The sequence below is a fragment of the Apodemus sylvaticus genome, chromosome 8 (genome assembly GCF_947179515.1).
Source record: "Apodemus sylvaticus chromosome 8, mApoSyl1.1, whole genome shotgun sequence".
Classification (NCBI taxonomy): domain Eukaryota; kingdom Metazoa; phylum Chordata; class Mammalia; order Rodentia; family Muridae; genus Apodemus; species Apodemus sylvaticus.
The window spans coordinates 74,756,429-74,776,909 of NC_067479.1; the positions used below are offsets into that span (position 1 = coordinate 74,756,429).

Genomic DNA, 20,481 nt, shown 5'->3' on the forward strand with positions numbered 1-20,481 from the left:
AAGATCAAACTAATCCCATGCCTCCTAGCAGATCATATGGAGTAAAAGTGGCCTTCAATAGCAACAAAAACAACAGAAAGCCCACATACACATGGAAACTGAACAATACTCTACTCAATGATACCTTGGTCAAGGAAGAAATAAATAAAGAAATCAAAGACTTTTTAGAATTTAATGAAAATGAAGACACAACATAGCCAAATCTATGAGACACAATGAAAGCAGTGGTAAGAGGAAAACTCATAGCCCTGAGTGCCTCCAAAAAGAAAATGGAGAGAGCATACACTAGCAGCTTAACAACACACCTGAAAGCCCTGGAACAAAAAGAATCTAATTCACCCAGAAGTAGTAGAAGACAGGAAATCATCAAACTCAGGGCTGAAATCAATCAAGTAGAAACAAAGAGAACCATACAAAGAATCAACAAATCCAGGAGCTGGTTCTTTGAAAGAATCAACAAGATAGATAAACCCTTAGCCAGACTAACCAAAGGGCACAGAGACAGTATCCAAATTAACAAAATTAGAAATGAAAAGGGAGATATAACAACAGAAACTGGGGAAGTTCAAAAAATCATCAGATCCTACTATAAAAAACCTGTACTCAACACAACTGGAGAATCTGGAGTAAATGGACAGTTTCCTAGACAGATACCAAACACCAAAATTAAATTAAGATCAAATAGATCACCTAAACAGTCCCATAACCCCTAAAGAAATAAAGTCTCCCAACCAAAAAAAGCACGGGACCAGATGGTGTCAGTGCAGAATTCTATCAGACCTTCAAAGAAGACCTAACACCAATACTCTTCAAACTATTCCACAAAATAGAAACAGAAGGACCACTACCCAACTCATTCTATGAAGCCACAATTACGCTGATACCAAAACCACACAAAGATCCAACAAAGAAAGAGAACTTCAGGCCAATTTCCCTTATGAATATCGATGCAAAAATACTCAGTAAAATTCTTGCCAACCATTTCAGGAGTGCAGACCTCTTCCCAAATGTTACAGCTCTTATGACAGAAGCTCTTGGACAATGGATTAGTTCTCACGCACCTCTAATAATTTCTATAGGATCCAGGATAGGATTTCTATACAGTTTTGGGGGTGATTCAGGGTTGGACAGCAGGTACTTCTCATTGGCTTGGACTGAGAGCTTGGGGAAACCTTATGCATGTGGGAGGGCTTGGTGCTGCTCCTACATGACTGATAGCCACACACCTCTACTATGGGGGCTGAAACTGCTACAGAACCCAGGGGCCCAGGGGCCTTGACCGAACTCCTGTTCCATGTAGGTGGAAGAGGCCTACCAGGTCACTGGGATTCTAGATCGGTGCTCAACCTGAGACCGGGCTACCTGTGTACAGCTCACCTCCCAACACTGCTAATTCTGGCAGCACCTGACCACAGTGTATTACAAACTCCAACTAATCTTGACCTTGATCCCACTTCTTGCATGATTGGCTTCTAGGACTCATTTCTACATTTAAGGCCCAACAGAAGTTTCTTGCTGCTACATACAAGTTGCCCTTCTTTCGCTTTCTTTGGCTGTTAGTGTAGATAGGGGTTCTAATTACGGCCCTAGAGAGCCAGTGAGCCCAGGGACATCGCCCCCACCCTACCCAGGTTCAATAGCCTTATGGAGACAATGGGCAGTCATGAATATGGAGATGTCCACCATAAACAGGTTAAAGTTTAGTGTCTAGGCTGTTTTCTATCTATTCATTGAAAGAATTAATAGTTTATTTATCCTGAATAATTGTCATTAGTAAATAGCTAGATACCCTCCACTAAAAAGTTTGCAAACCCATGATCAGCTAGCTCTTCCCCATTTAAAATAAGTTGTCAGTTTCTAAGAAAAATGGTTCTTAAATGAAAGATTATGGTAATGAATATTCAGTTGGCTAACCATCCATCTCACAAATGGATAAAACAAATGATCATTAGCATGCTGCTAATTTCTCTGTTGTGCATAATTTGGCTTTATTTTCAACCTATACAAGTTCCTATGTGTTTTGTGTTTGTAATGTGATTTTTCTTATTCACAGATGTTTGAGTAACCTCATGACAATAAATGAGGAGTTATGAATTGGAAAAAAAAAATTCTTGCCAACCGAATCCAAGAACACATCAAAACAATCATCCACCATGATCAAATAGGTTTCATCCCAGGGATGCAGGGATGGTTCAATATAAGGAAATCCATCAATGCAATCCACTACATAAACAAACTCAAAGAAAAAAACCACATGATCATTTCATTAAATGCTGAAAAAGCATTTGACAAAATTCAGCATCCTTCCATGCTAAAGGTCTTGGAAAGAATAGGAATTCAAGGCCAATACCTAAACATAGTAAAAGCAATATACAGCAAACAGGTAGCCAATATCAAACTAAATGGAGAGAAACTTGAAGCAATCCCACTAAAATCAGGGCATAAATCCGTAACTAGAATTATGGCCTCTCGCTCCATATCTTTTCAATATAGTACTTTAAGTTCTAGCTGGAGCTATTAGACAACATAAGGAGGTCAAAGGGATACAAATTGGAAAGGAAGAAGTCAAATTATCACTATTTGCAGATGATATGATAGTATACTTAAGTGACCCAAAAAAAACTTCGCCATAAAACTCCTACAGCTGATAAACAACATCAGCAAAGTGGCAGGTTATAAAATCAACTCAAGCAAATCAGTTGCCTTCCTATACTCAAAGGATAAGCAGACTGAGAAAGAAGTTAGGAAAATGTCACCCTTCACAATAGCCACAAACAGTATAAAGTATCTTGGTGTGACTCTAACCAAACAAATAAAAGATCTGTATAAGAAGAATTTCAGGTCTCTGAAGAAGGAAATCGAAGAAGACCTCAGAAAATGGAAAAATCTGCCATGCTCGTGGATTGGCAGGATTAATATAGTTAAAATGGCCATCTTGCCAAAAGCAATATACAGATTCAACACAATCCCCATCAAAATCCCAACTCAGTTCTTCATAGAGTTAGAAAAAACAATTTTCAAATTCATCTGGAATAACAAAAAACCCAGGATAGCTAAAAACTATTCTCAACAATAAAAGAACTTCTGGGGGAATCAGTATCCCAGACCTCAAGCAATACTACAGAGCAATAGTGTTAAAAACTGCATGGTAGTCGGGCGGTGGTGGTGCACGCCTGTAATCCCAGCACTCTGGGAGGCAGAGGCAGGCAGATTTCTGAGTTGGAGGCCAGCCTAGTCTATAGAGTGAGTTCCAGGACAGCCAGGGCTATACAGAAAAGCTCTGTCTCGGAAAAACCAAATCCAAAAAACAAAAAAAAAAACAAAAAAAAAAACAAAACAAAAAAAAAAAAAAAACCTGCATGGTATTGGCACAGTGACAGGCAAGTAGACCAATGGAATAGAATTGAAGATCCAGAAATGAATCCACACACATATGGTCACTTGATCTTCGACAAAGGAGCAGAAAACATCCAGTGGAAAAAGATAGCCTTTTCAACAAATGGTGCTGGTTCAACTGGAGGTCAGCATGTAGAAGAATGTGAATTGATCCATTCTTATCTCCTTGTACTAAGCTCAACTCCAAGTGAATCAAGGACCTCCACATAAAACCAGACACACTGAAACTAATAGAAAAGAAACTGGGGAAGACCCTTGAGGACATGGGCACAGGGGAAAAGTTTCTGAACAGAACACCAATATCTTATGCTCTAAGATCAAGAATTGACAAATGGGACCTCATAAAATTACAAAGTTTCTGTAAGGCAAAGGACACTGTCAAAAGGACAAAATGGCAACCAACAAATTGGGAAAAGGTCTTCACCAACCCTACATCCAATAGAGGGCTAATATCTAATATATACAAAGAACTCAAGAAGTTAGACCCCAGAAAGCCAAATAACCCTATTAAAAATGGGGTACAGATCTAAACAAAGAATTTTCACCTGAAGAAATTCGGATAGGGGAGAAGCACCTTAAGAAATGCTCAACATCATTAGTCATTAGGGAAATGCAAAACAAACAACCCTGAGATTTTACCTCACACCAGTCAGAATGGCTAAGGTTAAAAATTCAGGGGACAGCAGGTGTTGGCGAGGATCTGGACAAAGAGGAACACTCCTCCACTGCTGGTGGGATTGCAAGATGGTACAACCACTCTGGAAATCAGTCTGGCATTTCCTCAGAAAACTGGACATGACACTTCCGGAGGACCCTGCTATACCACTTCTCGGCATATACCTAGAGGATTCCCCGGCATGCACATGCTCCACTATGTTCGTAGCAGCCTTATTTATAATAGCCAGAAGCTGGAAAGAACCCAGATGTCCCTCAATGGAAGGATGGATACAGAAAATGTGGTATATTTACACAATGGAATACTACTCTGCAATTAAAAACAATGAATTCATGAAATTTTTAGGCAAATGGTTGGAACTGGAAAATATCCTAAGTGAGGTAACCCAATCACAAAAGAATGCAATCACTGATACGTGGATATTAATTAGCCCAGAAGCTCTGAATACCCAAGACACAATTAGCATATCAAATGACTCCCATGAAGAAGTAAGGAGAGGGCCCTGATCCTGGAAAGGCTTGATCCAGCATTGTAGGGGAGTACCAGGACAGAGAAAAAGGAGGGAGGTGATTGGAGGATGGGTGGAGAGAAGAGGGCTTATGGGACATATGGGGAGGGGGGAGGACCAGGAAAGGGGAAAGCATTTGGGATGCAAACAAAGAATTTAGAAAATAGAAAGAATGAAAGAGAGAGAGAGAGAGAGAGAGAGAGAGAGAGAGAGAGAGAGAGAGAGAGAGAGGGGGGGGGGAGGGAGGGAGGGAGGGAGGGAGGAAGGAAGGAAGGAAGGAAGGAAGGAAGGAAGGAAGGAAGGAAGGAAGGAAGGAAGGAAGGAAGGAAGGAAGGAAGGAAGGAAGGAAGGAAAGCAACCCAGTAAGTATGGCCTCTGCTTCATTTCCTACCTCTAGGTCCTGTTTGAGTTCCTGTCCTGACTTCCCTCTGTGATGGACTGTAATGTAGAACTATAAGTTGAAATAAATCTTTCTTCTTTAAGTGGCTTTAGGTCATGGTGCTTGATCATGGCAATAGAAGCCCTAACTAGGACAGCAAACTTTGCAGCAAGCATCCTTACCCACTAAGTCATCTTGTGGGCTCCAAGGTTATACAATTTTCTTCAAAACCATTCCTATCTCTTTGGGTTCCTCTCCTCATTCTCCAACCACTGTCACCCACCAGCTCCAGAACACACACAGTAAGTTTCAGGTGACAGGCTGTTGCATACACCTGACACGAAATCTTATAAAACAAATAAGTGACTTGCCTTGGAATGTAGACATAAGGTTCATGTAGAAATCAATTTGATATCAAGAATACTCCAAGTGACTTGGTTCTCTCTCTATCTCTATCTCTATCCCTCTATCTCTATCTCTATCTCTATCTCTATCTCTATCTCTATCTCTATCTCTATCTCTATCTCTATATCTATATCTATATCTATCTCTATCTGTACGTGTGTGTGTTACAGTGTATTTATATATGTGTAGTTGGTATGTGTATGGTGTACTCATGTGGCGTGTATAGTGTATATTTCCATACATGTGTTGTGCATATATACATGTGTGGCATACATGTGTGTGCATGCAGGGATGATATATGTTATATCCATGTGTCTATTTGTGTATTTATGGGTCCTTGTATGTGTCCAACAAGTGTGTGGGTACATGTAGGGGTGGTATATGATATATTCATGTGTTTGTGTGTGTATATATGATATGTGTGTGTCAATGTATGTGAGGTGGTACATGCTGCATTTGCATATATATGTTCATGTGTGTGTGTATATATGTGTGTAGTGTATGTGTATACATGCATGTTGGGGTGTGTCTTTACATTTCTGCAGCAAGCACTTCTCTCCACTGATCCATCTCCCCAGCCCTGTTTCAGGTAACTTTAAATGTGATGTTCATATCTGAAACCACAATTTTCTTTTTTTCTGCCCAAGGCTCTCATTGAAAGGTATCTATTAAGAACCTACTACATGCAAAGCACTATGATAAATGGTTCTAGGAATAACACAGTGAACCAAAGTACCATTATGAAGCCTGCATTCTAGGGAAGGGAGACAAATAATATAGATGGGCAAATACAGTATGTCCAATGGCATTAACAGCAACGAAGAAGACTAAATAGAGGAGGGTCAAGGGAAATGTCATCCACTCAGTGGCATCTTAAAAGGAAACAGGTGGCAGCCACAGCAGGATGAGTATGTGAGAGACAAGGGGATAAATGGAGATCCAGCGACACCACTAAGAAGTCAGCAGTCACACAGAGCACACTGAGAACACATCCTGAGAGAGAGCTCACATACGTGTGAGCATTCTCCACAGTCCTTTCCAGAGAGCCACCGTTCATGTTGCTTGATCCCCCTCTCAACACAAAATAATGAGGATTCAGTGAGGGAGGCCTCATCAGGGGAATACTTTGCAGTAGGATCTCCCTTGAGGTCAGAATTCTGCTTCAAATCTCTAGGCAGTGCTTCTCCTCCCCCCCCCACCCCTTTTAATCAGAGCAAGAAAAGCAACATAATAAAAACTGTTAAAAACTGACAACTTGGGATATAGAAGACACACTCACCAGAAAGCCCTGAAGGGCAAACTCCTAAAAGAATGCTAAATCTTTTTTAAAACAGAGAGAGAAGCCCTGTACCACAGGCTGGACTGAGCCTCTGGACGGCATCTCTCTATCTGCAGGACAAGTCCACTCAGGGACAGGCAACCAATTCTGCAGCTCTGCACAGGTAAGTCTAAGAGGAAGAGGCTTGGAGAAGAGCTTCTCTCAAGAGAGCACAGCCAGCCTGGAGCTTGGAGACTAGATTGTGTGATCTAAACGTTAGCCTCTTCCCATTTCTTTCTGGAACTTTCCCCAACTACAACGATAAGTTTGACATTTATAAAGTTGAAAAGAGGACTCAGAAAGCTTATTATCTTTTTTTTACTTTCTCTCTTTATCATGATAGCAATGAAAGGCAAGGGCAGGGAATGGGTCAGGAGGAGGTGTGGTTAATTATGCAGAAACAAAGACAGGTCAGATGCACTTTCCCCTCCAGTGAAGAGGAGTTAGGTTTCTTCCAAGGTAAGCTCCTTTTCATGTAGCCTATGGTAAAGGACAGAAATCTACTCTGTGGAGTACTTAAAATGTGCCTAGGATACTCTACATTCCCTCGGAGCCCTGTCTTTATCAGGACATTTAACCGAATGAAAGAGGGTGCCATTGCCAGAAACAGATTTGGACTAGATATTTTCTCCCCCAAGGTAAATAGGCATACCTTTGAGCATGGTGGACACAGCACTCAGCCAGTTTCCCTCCCCAACTTCAGAATGTCATACCCGTTTCGCTAGTAACCTAGATCTCTGGGGTCACTGTAGAAATCATTGTTTCACACTGCTACGGAACTGCTTCACACACTTTAAGCCTCTCCAGGAAATGTGCTCATATCAGAGAAGCCTGACCTAAGTCCAGGATGCACACAAAGCAACTCACCCTAGGGTCCCAAGATGTAAGTGGTCTCTGTCTCTTTCCCTGTCCTTCCAGTCCTTAAACACCTCAATGGCACGCTTCCATCTTTCCTCACAGCCTTCCTGAAAGTTTTACTGCAATTACTTTTCAGAGATGTGTCATTTAGTCTCTGATGTCACTGGGGTCTTATTGTGCAATGCCTTTATATTGACTTTTAACCATTCAGTATTTTTATGTGCTTTGAGTAGATTCTGACCATATTACAAGATAATTTTATCATTATCAGATACAAACTAATATTTGGATTTTTTAGAATATTCTAACTATTTAATCAGAGTGGATATACTCAAATTATTTGTAACATTTTTGAAGATTTCAACAACTAAAAATAAGAGACTACAAACCATATAACACAAGTAGCTAAAGAATGGAAGAGGCAGTGCAGGAGGATCCTGGGTAGTCTGTCTTTGCTTCCTTTAAGCTAGCCTGGCCTGTTATAGTCTCATTATCAGACCCAAATCTTTGGCAAAATCATGCTCTATTGTTCTAAAAATCTATATGTGGAAAATCCAGGATATGTTCCTCCAAAGCTCCTGAACACCGTAACTCAAGTTTTGAACTACATTATTTACATGCCTGTCTAAAGACACGGACTGTCTCAGGACACCATCATCATCACCATCATTAGGGATAATATTTTAACATAGTAATTCTTATTTTAGAAAAGAAGATAAAAATCTATTTGGAAAGATAGGTGTGTGTGTGTGTGTGTGTGTGTGTGTGTGTGTGTGTACATGTGTGGTGCATAGATGTGGTGATCAGAGGAAAACTTTCAAGAGTTCATTCTTCTCTTCTGTGTGGGTCCCAGGAATTGAACTTAACTTGTCAGGCCTGTCAGCAAGAGCTCTTAACCACCAAAACATCTTGCCATACCTAGGGGAGTTTTTGATGGCAGCTAAATGGTTAAACATGTCTATAATTTTGTTGCTTTCTAAAAATACTCACAAAACTATAGATACTTTGTGGTTAAATGGCAGGGGAATGCTTTTGTTTGGTTGGTTGGTTGGTTTTGGTTTTTTGTTGTTGTTGTTTTTTGGATTTGGTTTTTTTGAGACAGGGTTTGTCTGTATAGCCCTGGCTGTCCTGGAGCTCACTCTGTAGACCAGGCTGGCCTCGAACTCAGAAATCTGCCTGCCTCTGCCTCCCAGAGTGCTGGGATTACATGTGTGTGCCACCACTGCCCAGCAAAGGAATGCTTTTTAAACTCCAGGATAGGAAAAAAATCTTTATTCAGCAAAAGGAATGAAATAACAAGTCTTTTCTTTGCGTCTTTGTTTTGTTTGGGGGGTTGTGGAGGGAGCTTGGGGGTTTGAAGAATTTGGGGGGGTTTGGTTTGTTTTGGTTTTGGGTTGGTTGGTTAGTTTGGGGGAGTTGTTTTTTGTTTGTTTGTTTCTTTATTTCTTTTATGAGAGGAAAGATCTATTTGGATCATAGTTCAGTCTGTGTCTGCTTGGCCCTGTGTACCTGGGAGAATCTTTGTGTTAGAAACCTGTGATGTAGACTTCTTGGTAAACAAGAAGCAGATATGAAAGCATTCCTCTGGTTTCCTTGTCATCTGGATGGTTCAGGTATTTGAAATCTTTAACATTCTTTAGAAAAAGTTGCTGGATAGTGAACAGAAACCCGTGTGTATAACCGTGTGTAAACCTGTGTGTATAGCCATGTTATATACATGCACAAGCTTGCTAACAAGCATGTCTTGGCCAATGCTTTTATATCAAACAATAAAAAGTTCCTTTGTAATTCTGTATTTTACAAAATTCAATCTAAATCAATAAAATTAAACAATATCCTGAAATACTAAGGAGTATGAGTGATCTCTGAAGTTTATCATTAATCTAGATCCATATTGTATAATACCAAAGACTGACTTTCGCCTAAAAGAAGTAGAAGGGTCCAACAGGTGAGATTTAATTATTTATCGATTTTAATGCACTAGAAACTGAATAATGGAAAGATTGGTGAGGAAATAGACTATGTAAATAGAGTAAGATAGTTATTGAAATGGTATATGTTGTCATCAAGAATCAAAAAAGAATTCTTGAAGGTAATGGCTCCCTAAACAAGGGTGAAGGGAAGAGTGGGTAAAAGCCAAGTGAAAAGCACGCCCAGGTGTTCCAAAGCAACTTCAAGAGAGCTGTCGGAGTCTCATGCATGGACCAAACACTAGGTGGGAACTGATACAGTGGTGAAGAAGGGCCAGGCATTGCATTTTTTAAAGATTTATTTATTTTATGTATTTTATGTATTTATGAGTACACTGTCACTGTCTTCAGACACACCAGAAGAAGGCATCAGATCCCATTACAGATGGTTGTGAGCCACCATGTGGATGCTGGGAATTGAAATCAGGACCTCCGGAAGAGCAGTCAGTGCTCTTAACCACTGAGCCCATCAGGCCGACATTGCATATTTTGTATACTATGGTAAGTATAGCTGATTCTTAGCTGCAGACAAAAAGGCAGCATTACAGTGAGGTCAGTGAAGGGGAACACATGCGATCTTAGGATATTAGTTCACTGCCCCTGCATTTGCTTTAGCCTCCCTTCATTAAAATCCTTTCTGATTGAACTTATCAGTTCATCCTATAGCTGACAGCTTCTTCTGTTCCTTGATCTGTGCAATACTGTTCCTTGTTGCCTCTCACTGAGCAGGAGGTTCTGTACGTCCACCAAAAAAGCCAGCCTCTGAGGGCTTTTTCCATATAAACCTAAATAATTAATAGGTGACACCAACTCTTCTTTCAAAACAATTTTATACACATATATTTCTCTCCTGTTAGCCACTGTCATCAAGCAAAAGCATCATCTTCCTTCCTTCCTCTCTGCATTCCCCTTGTCTGACTTCATGGTTCATCTTAACAGACTAAGACATGAGAAGAAACAGAAACACATCGCAGGACACTGTGGTGACAGATTTCCTTCTCCTGGGCTTGGCTCATCCCTCAAATCTAAGAACCTTCCTCTTCCTGGTCTTCTTCCTCATTTACATCCTGACACAGCTGGGGAACCTGCTCATCCTGCTCACTGTATGGGCTGATCCCAAGCTGCATGCCCGCCCCATGTACATCCTTCTGGGTGTGCTCTCTTTCCTGGACATGTGGCTCTCCTCAGTCATTGTTCCTCGACTTATTTTAAACTTCACTCCCGCCAGCAAGGCCATCCCATTTGGTGGCTGTGTAGCTCAACTATATTTTTTCCACTTCCTGGGCAGCACCCAGTGTTTCCTCTATACTTTGATGGCCTATGACAGGTACCTGGCAATATGCCAGCCTCTTCGCTACCCTGTGCTCATGAATGGGAAGCTATGCACAATCCTAGTGGCTGGAGCTTGGGTGGCTGGCTCCATCCATGGGTCTATTCAAGCCACTCTGACCTTCCGATTGCCCTATTGTGGGCCCAACGAAATAGATTATTTTATCTGTGACATTCCTGCAGTGCTGAGACTGGCCTGTGCTGATACAACTATCAATGAACTGGTGACCTTTGTGGACATCGGGGTAGTGGCTGCCAGTTGCTTCATGCTGATTCTGCTCTCCTATGCCAACATAGTTCATGCCATCCTGAAGATACACACTGCTGATGGCAGGAGGCGTGCCTTCTCCACCTGTGGCTCCCATCTCACTGTGGTCACAGTCTACTATGTCCCCTGTATTTTCATCTACCTCCGGGCAGGTTCCAAGAGTCCCTTGGATGGAGCAGTTGCTGTATTTTACACTGTTGTCACTCCATTACTGAATCCCCTCATCTACACCCTGAGGAACCAAGAAGTGAAGTCTGCCCTAAAGAGGCTAAAAGCAGGTAGAAGGAATGTGGACGGAGATAAGTAGCCAGTGGCTCAGGGACCACACACATCATCATCATAACTGCCCTGTTCTTAACTACTGCTCCCCCTGTGACAAATGTTCAGCAATGATAATGGTTTAAACTAAACTGAGTTTCATTAAAATTGGAAGAAACTTCCTATCATAATCTTTTCATTGTAGACTATTTTAGAAATTAATGGGCACATGACTTCTACCATCTCTAACCACTTCTTGAGAGGAGAAAGTGCTTTGTGTAAGACAGAGGCAAACACTACTGCATCTACATCTTAGCAAGTACATCGTTAGACCGAAAGCTTTGGAAGGAAAACAAAATAAAACAATGCTAACCACACTCCTGTTTTCACTGTCTTCACCCTTAGTCAGGCCCATCCAAACTCTGTGGGATTTGCTTGTCCATGGCATCAATATTCCCAAGCAGTTGAACTTAAAAATCCTGAATCATTTTGACAGTTAGTTTTGGTTGTCTGCTTGACACACCTGAGAGAAGGGGACCTCTGTTGAACAGTTGCTTTTATCTTATTGGCCTGTGGACCTGTCTGTGGGATGTTTTCTGGATTGCTGTTTAGTAGATGAGGGCCTAGTACCCTGCAGGCGGTGCCACCCTTGAACAAAAGGGAGGTCCCTGAGCAAGGCAGCACGCAGCGCTCCTCCACGGTCTCTGCTTCAGGTCTTTGCTTCCAAGTTCCTACCTTGAGTTCCTGCCTTAGCTTCCCTTGATGGTAGACATCAAGCTGTAAGCCAAATAAATTATTTCCTCCTGCACATTGCATTTGCTTGGTCTCTTATCACGGCAATAGAACTGTAACTAGGATAATAGAATTATTAATGGTTCCTTCCTGTTGCTTTCTGCCCCCGTGCTTATATACCAAACTGATTACAAACTAGTCATGTCTTCTTTCACTCCCCATTTATACTGTAATCAAGCTAAATTTTCTTCCAAGCCTGCTCGTGCAGGCCTGAGATCCTGACACTCAAGAAACTAAGCAACCAGATCGGGAGTTCAAGGCCAGCCTAAGAAACATAGTAAATCTGAAGCCACAAACAGCAATCCACCAGCCTTGGCCTCTGCAATGCTAAGATTACAAGCATAAGCCACCATGCCCAGTTACTTTATGACAGACCATGTGGCAATCTGTCCTATGTGACACTCAAGGTGTCATCTCTTTACTCCAAATATACTAGGTGTCCCATGATAGACACAGTATTCTTTCATTTGTACTTGTTTCTCATCCCTAATAACTATCAATCAGATTCCATTTTTTTTCCAAATCAAAACATTGCTGGCAAAGTGTCCTGAAATGTTTCCTTAAACATTAAGACATCAGGTTGGGGCTGGAGAGATGGCTCAGCGGTTAAGAGCATTGACTACTCTTCCAAAGGTCCTGAGTTCAAATCCCAGCAACCACATGGTGACTCACAACCATCTGTAATGGGAATCCGATGCCCTCTTCTGGTGTGTCTGAAGATAGCTACAGTGTACTTATATATAATAAATAAATAAATCTTTTTTAAAAAACAAAGACATCAGGCTGGAAAGATGGCGCAGTCGTTAAGAGAACTTGCTCTTGCAGAGGAAGTGAGTTTGGCTCTCAGTGCCCATCTTGGATGGCTCACAACCACCTATAACACAAACTCCAGGGGACCTGACATCCTCTTCTAGTCTCTGTAGGCATTCACACTCACATTGATATACTCATAAACAGACACACATGAGTATTCAAAACTCAAAATTAAATAATTTTTTTTGGTATTTTGAGACAGGGTTTCTCTGTGTAGCCCTAGCTGTCCTGGAACTCACTCTGCAGACCAAGCTGGCCTCGAACTCAGAAATCTGCCTGCCTCTGCCTCCCAAGTGCTGGGATTAAAGGCATGCACCACCACTGCCTGGCTAAATAAATATTTTAAATAAAAAAAAGCCATGATGGGGCTGGAGAGATGGCTCAGCAGTTAAGAGCACTGGCTGCTCTTCCAGAAGACTCCAGTTCAATTCCCAGAAGCCACATGACAGCTCGCAATTGTCTGTAACTCCTGTTCCAGGGGATCTGACACCCTCATACAGAAATACATGCAGACAAAACACCATTGCAAGTTAAAATAAATCAAATTATAAAAATAAAGTCATGGTGCCCACTTGGTGCAAGGGTAGCATGGGTGCTGTAGGGTTAATTTCTGACTAGATTTGAGGCCCGCCTCATAGGAAGGAACTCAGCTGGTACTATAAACCTGGCCTACGTCAGAAAGATCATAGGCCCTGAATAGGAGCCTACACTGTTGTTTTGCTAAATGGGCATGTTACCAAACTGACTTCTATATATTTATGCTTATACCTATAGATTAGTGTTTGGTCAGAGAAGCTTCTATTTGCAATGAGCAGCAGTTAATATAAAGATTCAAACCACTGAGAATAATTAACTGTTGAATATTGGGTTCTGAACAAGACATCTATATCACCATCACCCCATGCAAGGTTCAGGGTAACTGGAGGAGGGGATGGAAAAAGGAAGTGAGTACCATGAAACACTATCTTCTGGATAGGACTGAACCATAGCTGGAAGAAAAGGTCATGGGGTTCCAGCCCTGTCTGGACAGCTATTGGCAGTTTATGGCTGCTGGAGGAAGGGCAGCCATTTTTCTTCGATGGTGTAACTATTGGAAAGTCGTGAATAGACCCTCATGCAAGCACCCCTTATTAAACTCAGAAAGTAGGAGAGAGTTAGGAGCTAGAAAAGAGTGATGTGGGTGAATGTGATCCAAATACAATATATACATGAATGGAATTTTCAAAGAGTACATTTTTAAAATAAAGAAAAGTAGAAATAAAATCAAGATAGAATCAGTTATTCCTGTTATCTGTCTTACTTTCACCTGGAAAAACTAGAGATCAAAGTAACTGGAGGTAGAAGATCCAAGTATCTGTGCTGTAAACACACCGTCAACAACTTTAAAGCATGTTTTTATTTGTTGTAAATTTCACCTCTTTGCATGAGTGGTGTCATGGAGAGACTTAAAATTATTAACTTTGGAAATATGTTAGTATAACACACCCCTGCCTTGCAGGATGACCATAACAGCAGGACCGCCCCCAGAGCTCCCAGGAACTAAACCACCAACCAAAGAGTACACATGGCGGAATCCATGGCTCCAGCTGCATATGTAGCAGAGGATGACCTTGTCTGGCATCAATAGGAGGTGAATGAAACTTATATAAATATTTAGATAGATAGATAGATAGATAGATAGATAGATAGATAGATAGATAGATAAAGTCAATTAAGAGTATTTGAACTGGAGGTATCTGACTTTACTCAACCAACCTAAATTTCTGGCATCTTTGTTTTATTTCAGATTTTAATCTCAGTATTTAGGGAAATGGGAAGGTAAGGATGCTCAGTTATTGAAAGTTTATGAAGATGTCAATACACTTCAAGGTAACAACAAATAATGGAATCACAGACATTGGAGCTCATCCAAATTTGTTGTGTTGCTCTTTATAATTCACTTCCTAAATGTGTAGACATAATTCTTGTTTGCTGCCGAAACAAAGAGTAATGAGGACCTGGGAGACATGGTTCTCACCTGGGAAGTGTTTGGAGTGGAACTCCCAAGAGGCAGTTTTGGTTTGGGTCTTATTTCATTTTGTTTTTATTTTTCAAGTCTCTTAGAGATGGTATTTTTCATTAACTAACCACATTTAGGCTACAGAGAGAAGCCACACTCTATATAGAACCTTCAAGAACAGATCTCACAAGTCTTAAATCTGGCCATTGTCTGCCCTGGAAGGTTTTGGTTGCCTTCCAAAGCAAAGAGCTAGCTGGGAGGATACTCTGAGGGCGCTTTCCTCGAGGCCACCCATCCTGGAGAAGAGAGGGCCTCCTCCAAGACCACACTGCCTCTGACTGCTGTGTCCTGGCAGATCTGAAGAAAAGGTGTTCCTAGCACTGGAACGACTCATACTAGTACCAAATTCATTCCAGGACTTATAGTTTTTAACAATTTGATCAAAAACAATATTTACTTTTTCTAAAGCCTTCTTCCTCCTCAGTCCACCGGAAGTTAAAAGATTAGGCATGTTAATTTTACATTAACTTTTTCTACTTATTGTTTATCTCTTTAGAGGGTGATAGAGTAATAGATGATTCCTGGTTCTGCTTCACCATGCAAGCACAGTAAGAGGTAAGGCCCTTAACCCTCTCTTTCCTAATGAGAAGAAACATTTGGCCAAAGTGTCTTGTTTCAGGAATCTTTCCTTTAGAATATTCTTTATATTTTAACTTAGAATGCAAGAGTACCCATACAATAATCAGGTGGGAATAATGTAGCTTCTGTCTCTCCACACTGGGCATGCTCACTTCAGTCTGCCTCTTCTGCCTCTCAACTAAAGCTACAAATGGCCTGAAAGGACAGATGTCTGAATGTGGCTCTAAAAGCAGACCTGAGTCAGAACATAATTCTTCATCCCACAACCTTAAACCTCGTTCTGTTCAAAAGTGTCCTATGCAAAATCAACCCCAGTACAGACATGTTGAAAAGGCCACGCTCAGTGCAGACATCACAAAAAATAAAAAATAAAAATAAAAAGGCCTACTGTCCTTCATAAATCTAAGGCTGTGAAAGACAGGAAAAGTTAACACACAGGCCTTGAAGGACCTCAGCCTCCAGGCGAAGGGTCACAGCAAAGTGTGGCCCGTGGTTAAAAAGGTCCTGCTCCCCTTATGTGGTTTGTCCTTGCTGCTCTCTTTCATTACAGTGCCAGGAGCCTCTCCCTTAAACTACCTTGCCACACCCCTGAACCACAGTGTTTTAAATGCTGATTGTATCGGAGATTATGCCATTTTCTTATTTGCTTTTATTATATGCTTTTAATATTAAATGACAGCTATTATATAAGATGGCATTAAACAGACTACATTTAAAACAAGAAATTTTAGAATATGTATTTAAGACAAGATATGTAAAATTTTTACTTATTCTTCTTTCATATTTTACACACTAGCTGAAGTTTCCACTCCTTCCTCCCCTCTGAGTTCCCACAACTATTCTGCTCATCCCAGTTCCATTTCTTCTCCATTTCATTTTAGAAAAGAGCAGGGCTCCCAGGAATGTCAACCAAACATGGAATATCAAATTGCAATAAGACTTGGCACCCCCCCCCATCGTATTAAGGCTGGACAAGACAAATACTCATATATTTCATTTTATCTGCTTTATTTGATCTAAAATCTACTGTTTTTATTATTTTATTTGTGTGTGTGCTGTGTATGTTCATGTGGGTGTGGGTGTGTGTGTTGAGACTAGAGGCCAATTCTGAGTGTCCTTTTCAATTTCCACAAATTTTTTAATTTATTATTTTATTGTATGTATACGGGTTTTCTGCGTGCATGTGTGTCTCTGCACCACATGAGTGCCTGGTACCCATGGAGACCAGAAGGGGCATTGTATCTCCCAGAACTAAAGTTATAGATACTGGCTAGCCATATATGTGGGTACCAAGAATTGAATCTGGGTCCTCTGGTAGAACAGCCAGTGCTCCTAACTAGTGAGCCATCTCTCTCCTCACCACATCAGATTTTAAAAAAGGGTCTCTCATTAACCTAAGCTCATCAATTGCCTCTACAGGCTGATTGATGAATTCTGAGGATCCTCCTCACCTCCACCCTACCCTCACCTCACCCAGTACTGGAGTTACAAATGTACGCCATCTTGTCAGGCTTTTAGATGATGCTGGCAATCTAAGCACAAGTTCTTATGCTTGTACAGAAGACACTTTACCAACTCAACAATTTACTTTCCCCAATATTTAAATATTTTAAGTGATGAATCTAAGATTGTTTTTATATCTCAGTTTCCGTAGACCAAGACTACACAGCTTCAAATGGTCAGTAGTCATATAAAAAAATTCACAGGTTAACATTCAATTACTCTTGGTTTTCATTTTTCCCCTAGGTTGGCTCCCTTTTGTCTATAAACACAATTAAGACTCCACCCATTCCTAGAACTAATTTCTTGGAATGGTGCATCCTGTACCATGCCAGCAGAACTTTCAGGAACCATCTTCCCCTTACCTCCCTGGTCAATTTTCTGGGACCCCACTAGCACACACCCAACTCAAATCCACCATTTTGTGCTATCTCTACCCGGAAAAGGAGCCTGTATCTTGGACCCACCCACAGTAATCACTTTCTGTCTTCCTACATCTAAGTCCTCAGGCCAGGACAAGAAGGAAAGAGGTGGAGGGATCACCAGAGTTTCCTGTCTTAGGCTGAAGAAACGCACGTTTTATTTCATGCAAGGATTCCTAACTCACATTTAATCTCATTGTCTATGATATTCAAGCAACTGTCTTCTTCACTGATCATAACTCTAGTATGGACAAGTTTTCACAAAACTTTTAGAAACATTTCATTTTCTGAGGTGGCATATGCTGAAACTAAACATCTCTTTGTCTTCTAGGCAAAGGAAGATCCAGTCAGCCTTCCAAGGGAAATTAAGGCATCCGCTCCTAAAATCAAGGTGGGAGAAATCTAACTTAATGTCTTCTTTGTGGACAGTCTCTGAAATTAGCAATTCTGTGAGCCCGAGAAAGTAGGATATATTCAGTGTTATTAATTACTAAATGTTATTATATACACTAATCCTTTTTTTTGTTTGTTTGTTTGTTTTGGATTTGGTTTTTTCGAGACAGGGTTTCTCTGTATAGCCCTGGCTGTCCTGGAACTCACTCTATAGACCAGGCTGGCCTTGAACTCAGAAATCCGCCTGCCTCTGCCTCCCAGAGTGCTGGGATTACAGGCATGCGCCACCACCGCCCGGCTTAATCCTTTTTCAATAGTAGTACTATGGATAAAATGTGTTTGAGGTTTGTGTTTATAAAAATAATGTTCTGATGGTATCTCTATAGATCCATCTGTTAATGCTAGGATCTCCATATAAATAACTCTTTTTTGTTTGTTCATTTGTTTTTGTTTTTGTTTTAGACAGGAACTCTGTATTATGTAGCTCTGACTGTCCTAAAACTTGCTATGTATACAGGCTGGTTTTGAACTCCCAGAGATCCATCTGCCTCTGCTTCCCAAGTGCTGGCATTTAAGGCATGTGCCACCACCACTGGCTTCTAGTTAACTTAGTCTAGAACTTGGTGGTTACTCCTGATTGTGATCACTTCAGCAGTGTTCGTGCAGATGTGAACTGTGCTCTCTGCAGGAAAGAACACTGTGTGAGGTAATGGGCATATTAATTTTCTGGAGTACAGTGACCACTGTGCCTCATAACATCATTGTATACCTGAAATATACACAATAAAAGTAATTTTAGCTAGATATGGTGATCCATGTCTGCAATCACAACACTTCAGAGACTAAGGCAAGATGATCGTGAGTCCCTGATGAGTCTGGGCTACAGAATGAGACTCAGTCTCAAAGAACCAAAGATTACTTAAAACACTATCATGGCAAAAAAATTGTGAAAAAAAGAAAACCTTCATTAATAAGATGTAGCACACACTGTAAATAACTCAAAAGATGTTTTTAATTAGTTAATTAATTAGTTAGTTAGTTAGTTAGTTAGTTAGTTAGTTAGTTAGTTAGGAAAGCAACAAGAAGACAAAAATGACATATTTCTGTAGCCCTAGTTATTCCAGAGACCAAACTAGGAAGATAACTTGAACCCAGGAGTTTGAGACCAACAAGACCACACCATCCTCTCCAAAAGACAAAGGGGATCAGGGGTGTAGCTAAATGGTAGAGAACCTGCTGGACACTTGCCTAGCATTTCAAAGACATAGGTTCAATCCACAGCATTGCAAAAGTGCAATAAAGAGAGAGAGGGTCAGGTGGTATTGGTGCCACATAGCTTTGATCCCAGAACTTGGGAAGCAGAGACAGAGGGATCTCTGAGTTCGAGGCCAGCCCCGGTATACATAGTGAGTTCAGGGACAGTCAAAGCTGTACAATAAGATCCTGTCTCAAAAATAAAAAATAAATAAATAAAAGACTATCACCATTTCCAGATTTTCTGTTTCCTGCTTGCAATCTAAGATGCAAGCCCTCAGCTTGCTGCCTGCTGCCATGCCCCCATGCTGTGATGGGAATGGACTCTAACCCTCTGGAACTGTATAAGCCCAGATAAACTCTTTCTTCTATAAATTGCCTTGGTCACAGTGTTTTATCACAAGAGAAAAGAAACTAGTACATGTCTGAAGCATGATGAATTATATTTAAATGATAAGCCAATGAACCTTGTCCTTTTTTTTTTTATAGAGGTGTTCACTATGTAGTCCTAGAATTCACACTATAGACCAGGCTGGCCAAGAATCCACAAAGATCTGCCTGCCTCTGCTTCCTAAGTGCTAGGATTAAAGGTGTGTGCCACCATGCACCATGCCTGACAAACCCTTCTTTTCCAAAATTGCTGTTGCCAGAGTATTTTATTCACAGTAACAGAAAATGTAAGTAATACAGGTACTAAAGGTCAGATCCTATAATGATACCCATAATCCAAACCAGTAAACTCCTTGGGTCATTCAATAAATGAATACAATATTACTGAGCAAACAGGAAGCTTGGACTTTTCTTACATTGAACATGGATTCACATTGCTTGAAGTACTCCTCTTTTAGTCCAGTCTGCAGCACAAAGTAAGAGAAGTATCATATACTGTGTGTATTTCAGGTATACAATATGATTTTATGAGGCACGGTGGTCACTGCGATCATAGCATCAACAGAAGAGGCATTAGTCACATACCTAGTCAACTGGCCGACAGATATTTCTCAAGTACCTTCCAGTTACCAAGCAATAGGGCAGTTGCTACAGATATATCAAAGAACAAAATAGATTTGGTCCTTACTCTGGAGTAGATTGCAAATACAATAGAAGACTTTAAGTTGTACTACAATCATAATAGGAGCTTACTCCAACCCCCAAGTACTTGTTCTCAGGATATTTGACGCAGCAACAGAAATTAAATTAGGCAGATAGCAAATGCTTTCCTTCAAATTATAGAAGTTCTCTGTTTTACTCCTAAACTCTCATTCCCAGATATAAGCATTGCCTTACCTCTTCCCTCTATAAAT

At 40.8% G+C, this 20,481-nt stretch overlaps 1 protein-coding gene across 1 annotated transcript; it reads left to right on the plus strand.

Moving 5' to 3' along the window:
* Window positions 1-10,457: 10,457 nt before the first annotated feature.
* LOC127690985 (olfactory receptor 10G2) lies at window positions 10,458-11,414 on the plus strand. The gene has a single exon (XM_052190555.1). The coding sequence runs from the start codon at window positions 10,458-10,460 to the stop codon at window positions 11,412-11,414; it is 957 nt and encodes a 318-aa protein (XP_052046515.1).
* Window positions 11,415-20,481: the final 9,067 nt, after the last annotated feature.